General features: G+C 51.0%; 1 protein-coding gene across 2 annotated transcripts in view; it reads left to right on the top strand.

The window, feature by feature from the left end:
• Positions 1 to 17,643, top strand: part of LOC147120728 (uncharacterized) — a 205,978-nt gene that overhangs the window by 80,165 nt on the left and 108,170 nt on the right. For both annotated transcript variants that reach the window (XR_015078228.1, XM_085986957.1), the window contains exon 8: positions 12,317 to 14,665. Coding sequence is in view for 1 of the 2 variants with exons in the window: in XM_085986957.1 (XP_085843083.1) it covers positions 12,317 to 14,665 (2,349 nt within the window). In the remaining variant the exon portion in view is untranslated. The remainder of the gene's footprint in view (positions 1 to 12,316; positions 14,666 to 17,643) is intronic.

Raw genomic sequence — 17,643 nt, 5'->3', positions numbered from 1 at the left:
GGTACAGCATGTGTTTGATACAGAGTAAAGCTCCCTCTACACTGTCCCAACAAACACTCCCAGGGCAGGTACAGCACGGGTTAGATACAGAGTAAAGCTCCCTCTGCACTGTCTCATCAAACACTCCCAGGGCAGGTACAGCACAGGTTAGATTCAGAGTAAAGCTCCCTCTACACTGTCCCATCAAACACTCCCAGGGCTGGTACAGCACGGGTTAGATACAGAGTAAAGCTGCCTCTACACTGTCCCATCAAACACGCCCAGGGCTGGTACAGCACGGGTTAGATACAGAGTAAAGCTCCCTCTACACTGTCTCATCAAACACTCCCAGGGCAGGTACAGCATGGGTTAGATACAGAGTAAAGCTCCCTCTACACTGTCTCATCAAACACCCCCAGGGCAGGTACAGCATCGGTTAGATACAGAGTAAAGCTCCCTTTACACTGTCCCATGAAAGATTCCCAGGGCAGGTACAGCACGGGTTAGATACATAGTAAAGCTCCCTCTACACTGTCCCATCAACGACTCCCAGGGCAGGTACAGCACGGGTTAGATACAGAGTAAAGCTCACTCTACACTTTCCCATCAAACACTCCCAGGGCAGGTACAGCACGGGTTAGATACAGAGTAAAGCTCTCTCTAAACTGTCCCATCAAACACTCCCAGGACAGTTACAGCACGGGTTAGATACAGAGTAAAGCTCCCTCTACACTGTCCCATCAAAGATTCCCAGGGCAGGTAAAGCACGGGTTAGATGCAGAGTAAAGCTTCCTCTACACTGTCCCATCAAACACTCCCAGGGCAGGTACAGCACGGGTTAGATACAGAGTAAAGCTCCCTCTACACTGTCCACATCAAACACTCCCAGGGCAGGTACAGCACAGGTTAGGTACAGAGTAAAGCTCCCTCTACACTGTCCCATCAAACACTCCCAGTGCAGGTACAGCACGGGTTAGATACAGAGTAAAGCTCCCTCTACACTTTCCCATCAAACACTCCCATGGCAGGTACCGCACGTGTTAGATACAGAGTAAAGCTCCCTCTACACTGTCCCATCAAACACTCCCAGGGCACGTACAGCACAGGTTAAATACAGAGTAAAGCTCCCTCTACACTGTCCCATCAAACACTCCCAGGGCTGGTACAGCACGGGTTAGATACAGAGCAAAGCTCCCTCTACACTGTCCCATCAAACACTCCCAGGGCAGGTACAGCACGGGTTAGATACAGAGTAAAGCTCCCTCGACACTGTCCCATCAAACACTCCCAGGGCAGGTACAGCACGGGTTAGATACAGAGTAAAGCTCCCTCTACACTGTCCCATCAAACACTCCCAGGGCAGGTACAGCATGGGTTAGATACAGAGTAAAGCTCCCTCTACACTGTCCCATCAAACACTCCCAGGGCAGGTACAGCACGTGTTAGATACAGAGTAAAGCTCCCTCTACACTGTCCCAACAAACACTCCCGGGGCAGGTACAGCACGGGGTTAGATACAGAGCACAGCTTCCTCTACACTGTCCCATCAAACACTCCCAGGGCAGGTACAGCACAGGTTAGATATAGAGTAAAGCTCCCTCTACACTCTCCCATCAAATACTCCCAGGCAGGTACAGCACAGGTTAGATACAGACTAAAGCTCCCTCTGCACTGTCCCATCAATCACTCCCAGGGCAGGTACAGCACGGGTTAGATAGAGATTAAAACTCCCTCTACACTGTCCCTTCAAACACTCCCAGGGCAGGGACAGCACTGGTTAGATACAGAGTAAAGCTCCCTCTACACTGTCCCATCAAACACTCCCAGGGCAGGTACAGCATGTGTTAGATACAGAGTAAAGCTCCATCGACACTGTCCCAACAAAAACTCACAGGGCAGGTACAGCACGGGTTAGATTCAGAGTAAAGATCCCTCTGCACTGTCCCATCAAACACTCCCAGGGCAGGTAGAGCACGGGTTAGATGCAGAGTAAAGCTCCCTCTACACTGTCCCATCAAACACTCCCAGGGCAGGTACAGCACGGGGTTAGATACAGAGTAAAGCTCCCTCTACACTGTCCCATCAAACACTCCCAGGGCAGGTACAGCACAGGTTAGATACAGAGTAAAGCTCCCACTAGACTCTCCCATCAAACACTCCCAGGGCAGGTACAGCACAGGTTAGATACAGATTAAAGCTCCCTCTGCACTGTCCCATCAATCACTCCCAGGGCAGGTACAGCACGGGTTAGATAGAGATTAAAACTCCCTCTACACTGTCCCTTCAAACACTCCCAGGGCAGTTACAGCACTGGTTAGATACAGAGTAAAGCTCCCTCTACACTGTCCCATGAAACACTCCCAGGGCAGGTACAGCACGGGTTAGATACAGAATAAAGCTCCCTCTACACTGTCCCATCAAACACTCCCAAGGCAGGTACAGCACATGTTAGATACAGAGTAAAGCTCTCTCTACAGTGTCCCATCAATCACTCCCAGGGCAGATACAGCACGAGTTAGAGACAGAGTAAAGCTCCCTCTACACTGTCCCATCAATCACTCACAGGGCAGGTACAGCACGAGTTAGAGACAGAGTAAAGCTCCCTCTACACTGTCCCATCAATCACTCACAGGGCAGGTACAGCACGGGTTAGATACAGAGTAAAGCTCCCTCTACACTGTCCCATCAAACACTCCCAGGGCAGGTACAGCACGGGTTAGATACAAAGTAAAGCTCCCTCTACACTGTCCCATCAAACACTCCCAGGGCAGGTACAGCACGGGTTAGATACAGAGTAAAGTTCCCTCTACACTGTCCCATCAAAGATTCCCAGGGCAGGTACAGCACGGGTTAGATACAGAGTAAAGCTCCCTCTACACTGTCCCATCAACCACTCCCAGGGCAGGTACAGCATGGGTTAGATACAGAGTAAAGCTCCCTCTACACTGTCCCATCAAAGATTCCCAGGGCAGGTACAGCACGGGTTAGATAGAGAATAAAACTCCCTCTACACTGTCCCATGAAACACTCCCAGGGCAGGTACAGCACGGCTTACATACAGAGTAAAGCTTCCTCTACAATGTCGCATCAAACACTCCCAGCCCACGTACAGCACAGGTTCGATACAGAGTAAAACTCCCTCTACTCTGCCCCATGAAACACTCCCAGGGCAGGTACAGCACGGGTTAGATACAGAGCAAAGCTCGCTCTACACTCTCCCATGAAACACTCCCAGGGCAGGTACAGCACGGCTTACATACAGAGTAAATCATCCTCTACAATGTCGCATCAAACACTGCCAGCCCAGGTACAGCACAGGTTCGGTACAGAGTAAAGCGCCCTCTACGCTGTCCCATCAAATATTCCAGGGCAGGTACAGCACGGGTTAGATACAGAGTAAAGCTCCCTCTACACTGTCCCATCAAACACTCCCAGGGCAGGTACAGCACGGGGTTAGATACAGAGTAAAGCTCCCTCTACACTGTCCCATCAAACACTCCCAGGGCAGGTACAGCACAGGTTAGATACAGAGTAAAGCTCCCTCAACACTGTCCCATCTAACACTCCCAGGGCAGGTACAGCATGTTTTAGGTACAGAGTAAAGCTCCCTCTACACTGTCCCATCACACATTCCCAGGGCAGGTACAACACGGGGTTATATACAGAGTAAAGCTCCCTCTACACTGTCCCATCAAACACTCCCAGGGCAGGGACAGCACGGGTTAGATACAGAGTAAAGCTCCCTCTACACTGTCCCATCAAACACTCCCAGGGCAGGTACAGCACGGGTTAGATACAGAGTAAAGCTCCCTTTACACTGTCCCATCAAACACTCCCAGGCCATGGACAGCACGGGTTAGATACAGAGTAAAACTCACTCTACACTGTCCCATCATACACTCCCAGGGCAGGTACAGCACAGGTTAGCTATAGAGTAAAGCTCCCTCTACACTGTCCCATCAAATACTCCCAGGGTAGTTACAGCACAGGTTAGATACAGAGTAAAGCTCCCTCTGCACTGTCCCGTCAATCAATCCCAGTGCAGGTACAGCACGGGTTAGATAGAGATTAAAACTCCCTCTACACTGTCCCTTCAAACACTCCCAGGGCAGGTACAGCACGGGTTAGATACAGAGTAAAGCTCCCTCTGCACTGTCCCATCAAACACTCCCAGGGCAGGTACAGCACGGGTTAGATACAGAGTAAAGCTCCCTCTACACTGTCCCATCAAACACTCCCAGGGCAGGTACAGCACGGGTTAGATACAGAGTAAAGCTCCCTCTACACTGTCCCATCAAACACTCCCAGGGCAGGTACAGCACGGGTTAGATACAGAGTAAAGCTCCCTCTACACTGTCCCATCAATCACTCCCAGGGCAGATACAGCACGCGTTAGATAACGAGTAAACCTCCCTCTACACTGTCCCATCAATCACTCCCAGGGCAGGTACAGCACGTGTTAGATACAGAGTAATGTTCCCTCTACACTGTCCCATCAAGTACTCGTAGGGCAGGTGCAGCACGGATTAGATAGAGAGTAAAACGCCCTCTACACTGTCCCATAAAACACTCCCAGGGCAGGTACAGCACGGCTTAAATACAGAGTAAATCTTCCTCTACAATGTCGCATCAACACTCCCAGCCCAGGTACAGCACAGGTTCGATACAGAGTAAAGCTCCCTCTACTCTGCCCCATGAAACACTCCCAGGGCAGGTACAGCATGGGTTAGATACAGAGTAAAGCTCCCTCTACACTGTCCCATCAAACACTCCCAGGGCAGGTACAGCATGTTTTAGATACAGGGTAAAGCTCCCTCTACACTGTCCCATCAAACACTCCCAGGGCAGGTACAGCACAGGTTAGATACAGAGTAAAGCTCCCTCTACACTGTCCCATGAAACACTCCCAGGGCAGGTACAGCACGGGTTAGATACAGAGTAAAGCTCCCTCTACAGTGTCCCATCAAACACTCCCAGGGCAGGGACAGCACGGGTTCGATACAGAGTAAAACTCATTCTACACTGTCCCATCTTACACTCCCAGGGCAGGTACTGCATGTGTTAGATACAGAGTAAAGCTCCCTCTACACTGTCCCAACAAACACTCCCAGGGCAGGTACAGCATGGCTTAGATACAGAGTAAAGCTCCCTCTACACTGTCCCGTCAATCACACCCAGGGTAAGTACAGCATGGGTTAGATAGAGAGTAAAACACCCTCTACCCTGCCCCATCAAACACTCCCAGGGCAGATACAGCACAGGTTAGATATAGAGTAAAGCTCCCTCTACACTGTCCCATCAAATACTCCCAGGGCAGTTACAGCACAGGTTAGATACAGAGTAAAGCTCCCTCTGCACTGTCCCATCAATCACTCCCAGTGCAGGTACAGCACGGGTTAGATAGAGATTAAAACTCCCTCGACAATGTCCCTTCAAACACTCCCAGGGCAGGTACATCACGGGTTAGATACAGAGTAAATCTCCCTCTACACTGTCCCATCAATCACTCCCAGGGCAGGTACAGCACAGGTTAGATACAGAGTAAAGCTCCCTCTACACTGTCCCATGAAACACTCCCAGGGCAGGTACAGCACGGGTTAGATACAGAGTAAAGCTCCATCTACACTGTCCCACCACACACTCCCAGGGCAGGTACAACACGGGGTTAGATACAGAGTAAAGCTCCCTCTACACTGTCCCAACAAACACTACCAGGGCAGGTACAGCACGGGTTAGATATAGAGAAAAGCTCCCTCTACACTGTCCCATCAACCACTCCCAGAGCAGGTAGAGCACGGGTTAGATACAGAGTAAAGCTCCCTGTAAGCTATCCCATCAAACACTCCCAGGGCAGGTACGGCACGGGTTAGATACAGAGTAAAGCTCCCTCTACACTGTCCCATCAAACACTCCCAGGGCAGGTACAGCACGGGTTAGATACAGAGTAAAGCTCCCTCTACACTGTCCCATCAAAGATTCCCAGGGCAGGTAAAGCACGGGTTAGATACAGAGTAAAGCTCCCTCTACACTGTCCCATCAAACACTCCCAGGGCTGGTATAGCACGGGTTAGATACAGAGTAAATCTCCCTCTACACTGTCTCATCAAACACTCCCAGGGCAGGTACAGCATGGGTTAGATACAGAGTAAAGCTCCCTCTACACTATCTCAACAAACACTCCCAGGGCAGGTACAGCACGGGTTAGATACAGAGTAAAGCTCCCTCTACACTGTCCACATCATACACTCCCAGGGCAGGTACTGCACAGGTTAGATACAGAGTAAAGCTCCCTCTACACTGTCCCATCAAACACTCCCAGGGCAGGTACAGCACAGGTTAGATACAGAGTAAAGCTCCCTCTACACTTTCCCATCAAACACTCCCAGGGCAGGTACCGCACGGGTTAGATACAGAGTAAAGCTCCCTCTACACTGTCCCATCAAACACTCCCAGGGCACGTACAGCACAGGTTAAATACAGAGTAAAGCTCCCTCTACACTGTCCCATCAAACACTCCCAGGGCTGGTACAGCACGGGTTAGATACAGAGTAAAGCTCCCTCTACACTGTCCCATCAAACACTCCCAGGGCTGGTACAGCACGGGTTCGATACAGAGTAAAGCTCCCTCTGCACTGTCCCATCAAACACTCCCAGGGCAGATACAGCACAGCTTAGATACAGAGTAAAGCTCCCACCACACTGTCCCATCAAACACTCCCGGGGCAGGTACAGCATGTGTTTGATACAGAGTAAAGCTCCCTCTACACTGTCCCAACAAACACTCCCAGGGCAGGTACAGCACGGGTTAGATACAGAGTAAAGCTCCCACCACACTGTCCCATCAAACACTCCCGGGGCAGGTACAGCATGTGTTTGATACAGAGTAAAGCTCCCTCTACACTGTCCCAACAAACACTCCCAGGGCAGGTACAGCACGGGTTAGATACAGAGTAAAGCTCCCTCTGCACTGTCTCATCAAACACTCCCAGGGCAGGTACAGCACAGGTTAGATTCAGAGTAAAGCTCCCTCTACACTGTCCCATCAAACACTCCCAGGGCAGGTACAGCACGGGTTAGATACAGAGTAAAGCTCCCTCTACACTGTCCCATCAATCACTCCCAGGGCAGATACAGCACGCGTTAGATAACGAGTAAACCTCCCTCTACACTGTCCCATCAATCACTCCCAGGGCAGGTACAGCACGTGTTAGATACAGAGTAATGTTCCCTCTACACTGTCCCATCAAGTACTCGTAGGGCAGGTGCAGCACGGATTAGATAGAGAGTAAAACGCCCTCTACACTGTCCCATAAAACACTCCCAGGGCAGGTACAGCACGGCTTAAATACAGAGTAAATCTTCCTCTACAATGTCGCATCAACACTCCCAGCCCAGGTACAGCACAGGTTCGATACAGAGTAAAGCTCCCTCTACTCTGCCCCATGAAACACTCCCAGGGCAGGTACAGCATGGGTTAGATACAGAGTAAAGCTCCCTCTACACTGTCCCATCAAACACTCCCAGGGCAGGTACAGCATGTTTTAGATACAGGGTAAAGCTCCCTCTACACTGTCCCATCAAACACTCCCAGGGCAGGTACAGCACAGGTTAGATACAGAGTAAAGCTCCCTCTACACTGTCCCATGAAACACTCCCAGGGCAGGTACAGCACGGGTTAGATACAGAGTAAAGCTCCCTCTACAGTGTCCCATCAAACACTCCCAGGGCAGGGACAGCACGGGTTCGATACAGAGTAAAACTCATTCTACACTGTCCCATCTTACACTCCCAGGGCAGGTACTGCATGTGTTAGATACAGAGTAAAGCTCCCTCTACACTGTCCCAACAAACACTCCCAGGGCAGGTACAGCATGGCTTAGATACAGAGTAAAGCTCCCTCTACACTGTCCCGTCAATCACACCCAGGGTAAGTACAGCATGGGTTAGATAGAGAGTAAAACACCCTCTACCCTGCCCCATCAAACACTCCCAGGGCAGATACAGCACAGGTTAGATATAGAGTAAAGCTCCCTCTACACTGTCCCATCAAATACTCCCAGGGCAGTTACAGCACAGGTTAGATACAGAGTAAAGCTCCCTCTGCACTGTCCCATCAATCACTCCCAGTGCAGGTACAGCACGGGTTAGATAGAGATTAAAACTCCCTCGACAATGTCCCTTCAAACACTCCCAGGGCAGGTACATCACGGGTTAGATACAGAGTAAATCTCCCTCTACACTGTCCCATCAATCACTCCCAGGGCAGGTACAGCACAGGTTAGATACAGAGTAAAGCTCCCTCTACACTGTCCCATGAAACACTCCCAGGGCAGGTACAGCACGGGTTAGATACAGAGTAAAGCTCCATCTACACTGTCCCACCACACACTCCCAGGGCAGGTACAACACGGGGTTAGATACAGAGTAAAGCTCCCTCTACACTGTCCCAACAAACACTACCAGGGCAGGTACAGCACGGGTTAGATATAGAGAAAAGCTCCCTCTACACTGTCCCATCAACCACTCCCAGAGCAGGTAGAGCACGGGTTAGATACAGAGTAAAGCTCCCTGTAAGCTATCCCATCAAACACTCCCAGGGCAGGTACGGCACGGGTTAGATACAGAGTAAAGCTCCCTCTACACTGTCCCATCAAACACTCCCAGGGCAGGTACAGCACGGGTTAGATACAGAGTAAAGCTCCCTCTACACTGTCCCATCAAAGATTCCCAGGGCAGGTAAAGCACGGGTTAGATACAGAGTAAAGCTCCCTCTACACTGTCCCATCAAACACTCCCAGGGCTGGTATAGCACGGGTTAGATACAGAGTAAATCTCCCTCTACACTGTCTCATCAAACACTCCCAGGGCAGGTACAGCATGGGTTAGATACAGAGTAAAGCTCCCTCTACACTATCTCAACAAACACTCCCAGGGCAGGTACAGCACGGGTTAGATACAGAGTAAAGCTCCCTCTACACTGTCCACATCATACACTCCCAGGGCAGGTACTGCACAGGTTAGATACAGAGTAAAGCTCCCTCTACACTGTCCCATCAAACACTCCCAGGGCAGGTACAGCACAGGTTAGATACAGAGTAAAGCTCCCTCTACACTTTCCCATCAAACACTCCCAGGGCAGGTACCGCACGGGTTAGATACAGAGTAAAGCTCCCTCTACACTGTCCCATCAAACACTCCCAGGGCACGTACAGCACAGGTTAAATACAGAGTAAAGCTCCCTCTACACTGTCCCATCAAACACTCCCAGGGCTGGTACAGCACGGGTTAGATACAGAGTAAAGCTCCCTCTACACTGTCCCATCAAACACTCCCAGGGCTGGTACAGCACGGGTTCGATACAGAGTAAAGCTCCCTCTGCACTGTCCCATCAAACACTCCCAGGGCAGATACAGCACAGCTTAGATACAGAGTAAAGCTCCCACCACACTGTCCCATCAAACACTCCCGGGGCAGGTACAGCATGTGTTTGATACAGAGTAAAGCTCCCTCTACACTGTCCCAACAAACACTCCCAGGGCAGGTACAGCACGGGTTAGATACAGAGTAAAGCTCCCTCTGCACTGTCTCATCAAACACTCCCAGGGCAGGTACAGCACAGGTTAGATTCAGAGTAAAGCTCCCTCTACACTGTCCCATCAAACACTCCCAGGGCTGGTACAGCACGGGTTAGATACAGAGTAAAGCTGCCTCTACACTGTCCCATCAAACACGCCCAGGGCTGGTACAGCACGGGTTAGATACAGAGTAAAGCTCCCTCTACACTGTCTCATCAAACACTCCCAGGGCAGGTACAGCATGGGTTAGATACAGAGTAAAGCTCCCTCTACACTGTCTCATCAAACACCCCCAGGGCAGGTACAGCATCGGTTAGATACAGAGTAAAGCTCCCTTTACACTGTCCCATGAAAGATTCCCAGGGCAGGTACAGCACGGGTTAGATACATAGTAAAGCTCCCTCTACACTGTCCCATCAACGACTCCCAGGGCAGGTACAGCACGGGTTAGATACAGAGTAAAGCTCACTCTACACTTTCCCATCAAACACTCCCAGGGCAGGTACAGCACGGGTTAGATACAGAGTAAAGCTCTCTCTAAACTGTCCCATCAAACACTCCCAGGACAGTTACAGCACGGGTTAGATACAGAGTAAAGCTCCCTCTACACTGTCCCATCAAAGATTCCCAGGGCAGGTAAAGCACGGGTTAGATGCAGAGTAAAGCTTCCTCTACACTGTCCCATCAAACACTCCCAGGGCAGGTACAGCACGGGTTAGATACAGAGTAAAGCTCCCTCTACACTGTCCACATCAAACACTCCCAGGGCAGGTACAGCACAGGTTAGGTACAGAGTAAAGCTCCCTCTACACTGTCCCATCAAACACTCCCAGTGCAGGTACAGCACGGGTTAGATACAGAGTAAAGCTCCCTCTACACTTTCCCATCAAACACTCCCATGGCAGGTACCGCACGTGTTAGATACAGAGTAAAGCTCCCTCTACACTGTCCCATCAAACACTCCCAGGGCACGTACAGCACAGGTTAAATACAGAGTAAAGCTCCCTCTACACTGTCCCATCAAACACTCCCAGGGCTGGTACAGCACGGGTTAGATACAGAGCAAAGCTCCCTCTACACTGTCCCATCAAACACTCCCAGGGCTGGTACAGCACGGGTTAGATACAGAGTAAAGCTCCCTCTACACTGTCCCATCAAACACTCCCAGGGCTGGTACAGCACGGGTTAGATACAGAGTAAAGCTCCCTCTACACTGTCTCATCAAACACTCCCAAGGCAGGTACAGCATGGGTTAGATACAGAGTAAAGCTCCCTCTACACTGTCCCATCAACCACGCCCAGGGCAGGTACAGCACCGGTTAGATACAGAGTACAGCTCCCTCTACACTGTCCCATCAAAGATTCCCAGGGCAGGTACAGCTCGGGTTAGATACAGTGTAGAGCTCCCTCTACACTGTCCCATCAACCACTCCCAGGGCAGGTACAGCACGGGTTAGATACAGGGTAAAGCTCCCTCTACACTGTCCCATCAAACACTCCCAGGGCAGGTACAGCACGGGTTAGATACAGAGTAAAGCTCCCTCTACACTGTCCCATCAAACACTCCCAGGGCAGGTACAGCACGGGTTAGATACAGAGTAAAGCTCCCTCTACACTGTCCCATCAAAGATTCCCAGGGCAGGTAAAGCACGGGTTAGATACAGAGTAAAGCTCCCTCTACACTGTCCCATCAAACACTCCCAGGGCTGGTACAGCACGGGTTAGATACAGAGTAAAGCTCCCTCTACACTGTCTCATCAAACACTCCCAGGGCAGGTACAGCACGGGTTAGATACAGAGTAAAGCTCCCTCTACACTGTCCACATCAAACACTCCCAGGGCAGGTACAGCACATGTTAGATTCAGGGTAAAGCTCCCTCTACACTGTCCCATCAAACACTCCCAGGGGAGGTACAGCACAGGTTAGATACAGAGTAAAGCTCCCTCTACACTTTCCCATCAAACACTCCCAGGGCAGGTACCGCACGGGTTAGATACAGAATAAAGCTCCCTCTACACTGTCCCATCAATCACTCCCAGGGCACGTACAGCACAGGTTAAATACAGAGTAATGCTCCCTCTACACTGTCCCATCAAACACTCCCAGGGCAGGCACAGCATGGGTTAGATACAGAGTAAAGCACCCTCTACACTGTCCCATCAGACACTCCCAGGGCAGGTACAGCCCGGGTTAGATACAGAGTAAAGCTCCCTCTACACTGTCCCATCAAACACTCCCAGGGCAGGTACAGCCCGGGTTAGATACAGAGTAAAGCTCCCTCTACACTGTCCCATCAAACACTCCCAGGACAGGTACAGCACGGGTTAGATACAGAGTAAAACTCCCTCTACACTGTCCCATCAAACACTCGCAGGGCATGTACAGCACGGGTTAGATACAGAGTAAAGCTCCCTCTACACTTTCCCATCAACACTCCCAGGGCAGGTACAGCACGGGTTAGATACAGAGTAAAGCTCCCTCTACACTGTCCCATCAAACACTCCCAGGGCAGGTACAGCACGGGTTAGGTACAGAGTAAAGCTCCCTCGATCCTATCCCTCCAAACACTCCCAGTAATGTTTAGGTGTAGACTAAATGATTCATGTGCAGATACAGATGGTGATGATGACCTTGATGTTGATCACTTCATTTTGCTGATAATTTTTGGTCTCCCATGTTGAAGAATGTGGAGGCAGGAACCTCCCGAGGATATTGCTCAATGTCTGATGTTGAACATTTGTGCCAATTAATTCATACTTAGGGGATGTACAAAAATGCAAATAACGGGCCAGCGAAGAACGCCGAGCACGAAAAAACAGTGATCGTCAGACAGATGAAGGAATCCAGGAAGGCCATTGTACAAGGAATATCAGCAGGAGAATCAGCACCACATGATGCTTCACACAGTAGCAGTAACCTGCAAGAGAACCAAGAACCAATTCTGGAAATATCTGAGTCTGATGGCTCCAGGTCAGTTCCAGCTCAACAGGTGCATTCTGAACATGACGTTCAAATGTTCCAAAATGAAGCAACGAATGTAGGATTGGTGAGCAACTTTGACCAAGTGTCTAACAGCTCGGTGCAGTCAAGGGAGAGAGGCCAAGTTGATGCTCAGAAGGATCAGGAATTTGTGGCCACCTTGACTGCAGGTGAGAAGAGCGAGATTGAACAGAAGGCAGAAACAGGGCAGCAATCTCGAATCGAGAAACTCTGCAGGGATCTAAAGGAGAAAGAGCATGTCATTGAGGAACTCAACGGTCTTCTCGAAGAGAAAGAGAAGCTCCATGGGGAGGAGTCCTCCAAACTTCAGCAAGAGATCTCAAACCTGAAGGAGACGCAGAAGAAAAGTGAAGAACAAACGAACAGGGTTGGCCAGCTGGAGGACAGTAATAAGTTCTTGAACGAAACCATTGAGGAAATGGATATTGTCCTCGATGGGCTGAAACAAGAAATGGTTGAAAAAGTTCATGAGAATATGTTGCTGAAAAAGGAGCAGGTGGAGAAGATGGCGGCCGCCCAGCAAGTCCACAAGGAAGAGTTGGAAAAATTGAAGCTCGAGCTCGGAGAACATCCAAAGGAATATGATGAAATGAAATGGGATGCAGATCAAAGGCTCAAGAAAGTGATGGAAGAACTAAAAAACAAAGAGTCAATCCTGGCTGGGATTCAGAGTGAGATAGAGCTGGAGACAGGCAAGCAATTGGCCAAGATGGAAACACTACAGTCCAAACTGCAGTGCCTGGAGTCTCTCAACAATTCACTGGAAGACAAGCACAAGGAGAGCCAGCGGAAGGTCAAAGATTTAGAAATGTCTGTCGTCTCACTTCAGTCAGAGGTCAGCAGACTCCAGGCTTCTGAGAAACAGCTGCTTCAACAGAGCGGTGATGCCATCCTCTCTCCTGACGGAAAAGAATTAAAGCTGAGGGAGGACAACGGGAATCTTGAAGAAAACCTGAGGAAGGTCCAAATGCAGAATGAGTTGGTCAATCAAAAGCTGGAGAAGTGTCAGCTGGAAAGGGATGAACTCGCACAGGAGAAGACTATGTGCTCGGATTCTCTCGCTGCTTTGAAGCAGGAACACCAGCTGGCCCGGGTGAAAATTTCTGACCTTCGTCAACAGCTGGTGAAATACAGAGAGCAAGAGTTGACCTCCAAAAGCCCCGTTGAAGAAAACACAAATGCTGTAGCAAAGAAAGGGCAAGATCTAACGGTCTTGAAGGAAAAACTTGAAGAAATTAGTCTGAAATTGGAGTCATCAAATGCAGAGAAGTCAGAAACCAAACAGAAACTTGAGGAAACTGTTGCCCAACTCCATATGTTAACTGCAGAACGGTCACGTACAAAAAACCAGGCAACAGAATTGAAAGACCAACATGAGATTCTTGCAGAGGAGATGAAGACTAAGCTGACAACATCTGAGAGTGACCAGGCAGAAATAGCCAAGGTACAAACTGAAGACACAGAAGTGCAGTGCAGTTTACAAGAGGCCTCCGAGGAGAATGGATCCACCCAGAGGAAGCTGACGTCTGTGCTTTCTGCTCTGGAGGACTCTACTCAGGAAGTTGCCAGAGTTAAGAAGCAAATGGAAGAGCTGGAGAACAGCCACGGGCCAGAGGTTCAAAGAATGAAGGAAAGAATTGAGACCATTCAAGCCGAGAAAGAAACAGTGGAGCAACAGAAGGAAGACCTGAAGAAGAAGGTTTCCACCCTGGATGAGGACTTTCTGCAATTGAAGGAGAATGCTGCAAGACTGGAGCTGGGCAACACCAAGGCACAAGGTGAGATGGAGAGGGCACAGGCCGAGGTGGAGCAGGTACGTGCGCAGATGGTACAGCTGTCCTCCGAGAAGGTTGCATTGGAGCAAAGAGCTGCGAGGATGGGACAGCGGCAATGGGACAATGAAGCCTGCGAGCTGGAGAGCGCGCAGGAAGGGAAGGAAGGAGCACGAGAACAGCTATTGACACTCGCAAAGGAGAACGAAGAACTTCAGGCCGAGCTGCAGGCTGCGCGGGAGCGAGTGAGCTCAGTGCAGCAATCAATGGCGTGGGCGAGCTCAGACTTCGAGCAGGGAATGGCCAAGAGAACTGCTGAATGTGACCGGCTAACAGAGGTACAAAATCTACCTTGGAATGGCCGGTTTATAATTTTTCTGTTTTTCTTTCTTGGCTCGGCCCGTGATGAAAAGGCAAACCTGCATTTGCATTCCTCATGTTCCGTGAATTACACTGAACAGCAGGGACTGCTGTAGAGTCAAACACAGCAGCCATTTTGCATACAGCAAGATCCCACAAATAGCAGGCAGATAGATTAGAATGATAGAGTGATAAGGCACAGCAAGAGGCCAAGCGGCCCATCGTGCCTGTGCCGGCTCTTTGAACGAGCTCTCCAATTAGTCCCACTCCCCATAGCCCTTTCCCCGGCACCCTGCAAATTTTTCCCTTCAAGTATTTATCCAATTCCCTTTTGAACGTTACTATTGACTCTGCTTCCACCGCCCTTTCAGGCAGCGCGTTCCAGATCACAACAACTCGCTGCGTAAAAACAATTCTCATCTCCCCTCTGGTTCTTTTACCAATTATCTTCAATCTGTGTCCTCTGGTTACCGACCCTCCTGTCACTGGAAACAGTTTCTCCTTATTTACTCTATCAAAATCGTTCATGATTTTGAACACCTCTATTAAATCTCCCCTTAACCTTCTCTGCTCCAAGGAGAACAATCCCTTGTTGAGGGAGTAATATTGGCCAGGACACCAGGAAAGCCCCTGTTCTTCTTCAAAACAGTGCCTTAGGATGTTTAAACAGCATCTGAGCACTGGCAAAGACTGGCCTCAGTTTTACAACTCATCTGAAAGACGGCACCTTCGATGGTGCCGCACTCCCTTAGTACTGCAGGGAAGTCTTGGCCTAGATTATGTTCTTAGGTCTCTGGAGTGGGACTTGAACCCATGACCTTCTGAGGGACAGAGCCAAGCTGACACGGCCAGATGGACAACTTGTCCCGAGGCCTTTGTCCGTTTCACTCTGTCCCAGGGAGATGTTTCTCTCCAATCTTCCTCTCTGGGTCAAAGTGCCTCGCCACTGCTTATTGCTTCACTGCCAAGCCATGGCTGATGCACGCCATTCGGTGAATTACAGGCTTGGATCTGCGTCCCGTCGGTGCACGATGCAATGAGTGAGTGTGCAAGGTAAGAGTGAGTGTGCGAGGAGAGGGTGAGTGTGCAAGGAGAGAGTGAGTGTGCGGGGAGAGAGTGAATGTGCGAGGACAGAGTGAATGTGCGGGGAGAGTGAGTGTGCGGGGAGAGAGTGAATGTGCGGGGAGAGAGTGAGTGTGCGAGGTGAGAGTGAGTGTGCGGGGAGAGAGTGAGTGTGCGGGGAGAGAGTGAGTGTGCGAGGAGAGAGTGAGTGTGCGAGGAGAGAGTGCGTGTGCGAGGAGAGAGTGAGTGTGCGAGGAGAGTGTGAGTGTGCGGGGAGAGGGAGTGTGCGGGGAGAGAGTGAATGTGCGGGGAGAGAGTGAGTGTGCGGGGAGAGAGTGAGTGTGCGAGGAGAGAGTGAGTGTGCAAGGAGAGAGTGAGTGTGCGGGGAGAGAGTGAGTGTGCAGGGAGAGAGTGAGTGTGCGAGGAGAGAGTGTGTGTGCGAGGAGAGAGTGAATGTGCGAGGAGAGAGTGAATGTGCGGGGAGAGAGTGAGTGTGCGAGGAGAGAGTGAGTGTGCGAGGAGAGAGTGAGTGTGCAAGGAGAGAGTGAATGTGCGAGGAGAGAGTGAGTGTGCGGGGAGAGAGTGAATGTGCGAGGAGAGAGTGAATGTGCGAGGAGAGAGTGAGTGTGCGAGGAGAGAGTGAGTGTGCGAGGAGAGAGTGAATGTGCGAGGAGAGAGTGAGTGTGCAGGGAGTGAGTGAATGTGCAGGGAGAGAGTGAGTGTGCAGGGAGAGAGTGAGTGTGCGAGGAGAGAGTGAGTGTGCGGGGAGAGAGTGAATGTGCGAGGAGAGAGTGAGTGTGCAGGGAGAGAGTGAGTGTGCGAGGAGAGAGTGAGTGTGCGAGAGAGTGAGTGTGCGAGGAGAGAGTGAGTGTGCAGGGAGAGAGTGAGTGTGCGAGGAGAGAGTGAGTGTGCGGGGAGAGAGTGAATGTGCGAGGAGAGAGTGAGTGTGCGAGGAGAGAGTGAGTGTGCGGGGAGAGAGTGAGTGTGCGTGGAGAGAGTGAGTGTGCGAGGAGAGAGTGAGTGTGCAAGGAGAGAGTGAGTGTGCGGGGAGAGAGTGAATGTGCGAGGAGAGAGTGAGTGTGCGGGGAGAGTGAGTGTGCGGGGAGAGAGTGAGTGTGCGGGCAGAGAGTGAATGTGCGGGGAGAGAGTGAGTGTGCGGGGAGAGAATGAGTGTGCGGGGAGAGAGTGAGTGTGCGAGGAGTGAGTGAATGTGCAAGGAGAGAGTGAGTGTGCGAGGAGGGAGTGAATGTGCGAGGAGAGAGTGAGTGTGCGAGGAGTGAGTGAGTGTGCGAGGAGAGAGTGAGTGTGCGAGGAGAGAGTGAATGTGCGAGGAGAGAGTGAGTGTGCAGGGAGTGAGTGAATGTGCAGGGAGAGAGTGAGTGTGCAGGGAGAGAGTGAGTGTGCGAGGAGAGAGTGAGTGTGCGGGGAGAGAGTGAATGTGCGAGGAGAGAGTGAGTGTGCAGGGAGAGAGTGAGTGTGCGAGGAGAGAGTGAGTGTGTGAGAGAGTGAGTGTGCGAGGAGAGAGTGAGTGTGCAGGGAGAGAGTGAGTGTGCGAGGAGAGAGTGAGTGTGCGGGGAGAGAGTGAATGTGCGAGGAGAGAGTGAGTGTGCGAGGAGAGAGTGAGTGTGCGGGGAGAGAGTGAGTGTGCGAGGAGAGAGTGAGTGTGCAAGGAGAGAGTGAGTGTGCGGGGAGAGAGTGAATGTGCGAGGAGAGAGTGAGTGTGCGGGGAGAGTGAGTGTGCGGGGAGAGAGTGAGTGTGCGGGCAGAGAGTGAATGTGCGGGGAGAGAGTGAGTGTGCGGGGAGAGAATGAGTGTGCGGGGAGAGAGTGAGTGTGCGAGGAGTGAGTGAATGTGCAAGGAGAGAGTGAGTGTGCGAGGAGGGAGTGAATGTGCG

The sequence above is a fragment of the Somniosus microcephalus genome, chromosome 4, assembly GCF_052327205.1.
Source record: "Somniosus microcephalus isolate GS21.2 chromosome 4, FLI_Smic_1.0, whole genome shotgun sequence".
Lineage (NCBI taxonomy): Eukaryota > Metazoa > Chordata > Chondrichthyes > Squaliformes > Somniosidae > Somniosus > Somniosus microcephalus.
The sequence above is the reverse complement of the archived record's forward strand: the minus strand, read 5'-3'. Positions and strand labels throughout refer to the sequence as shown.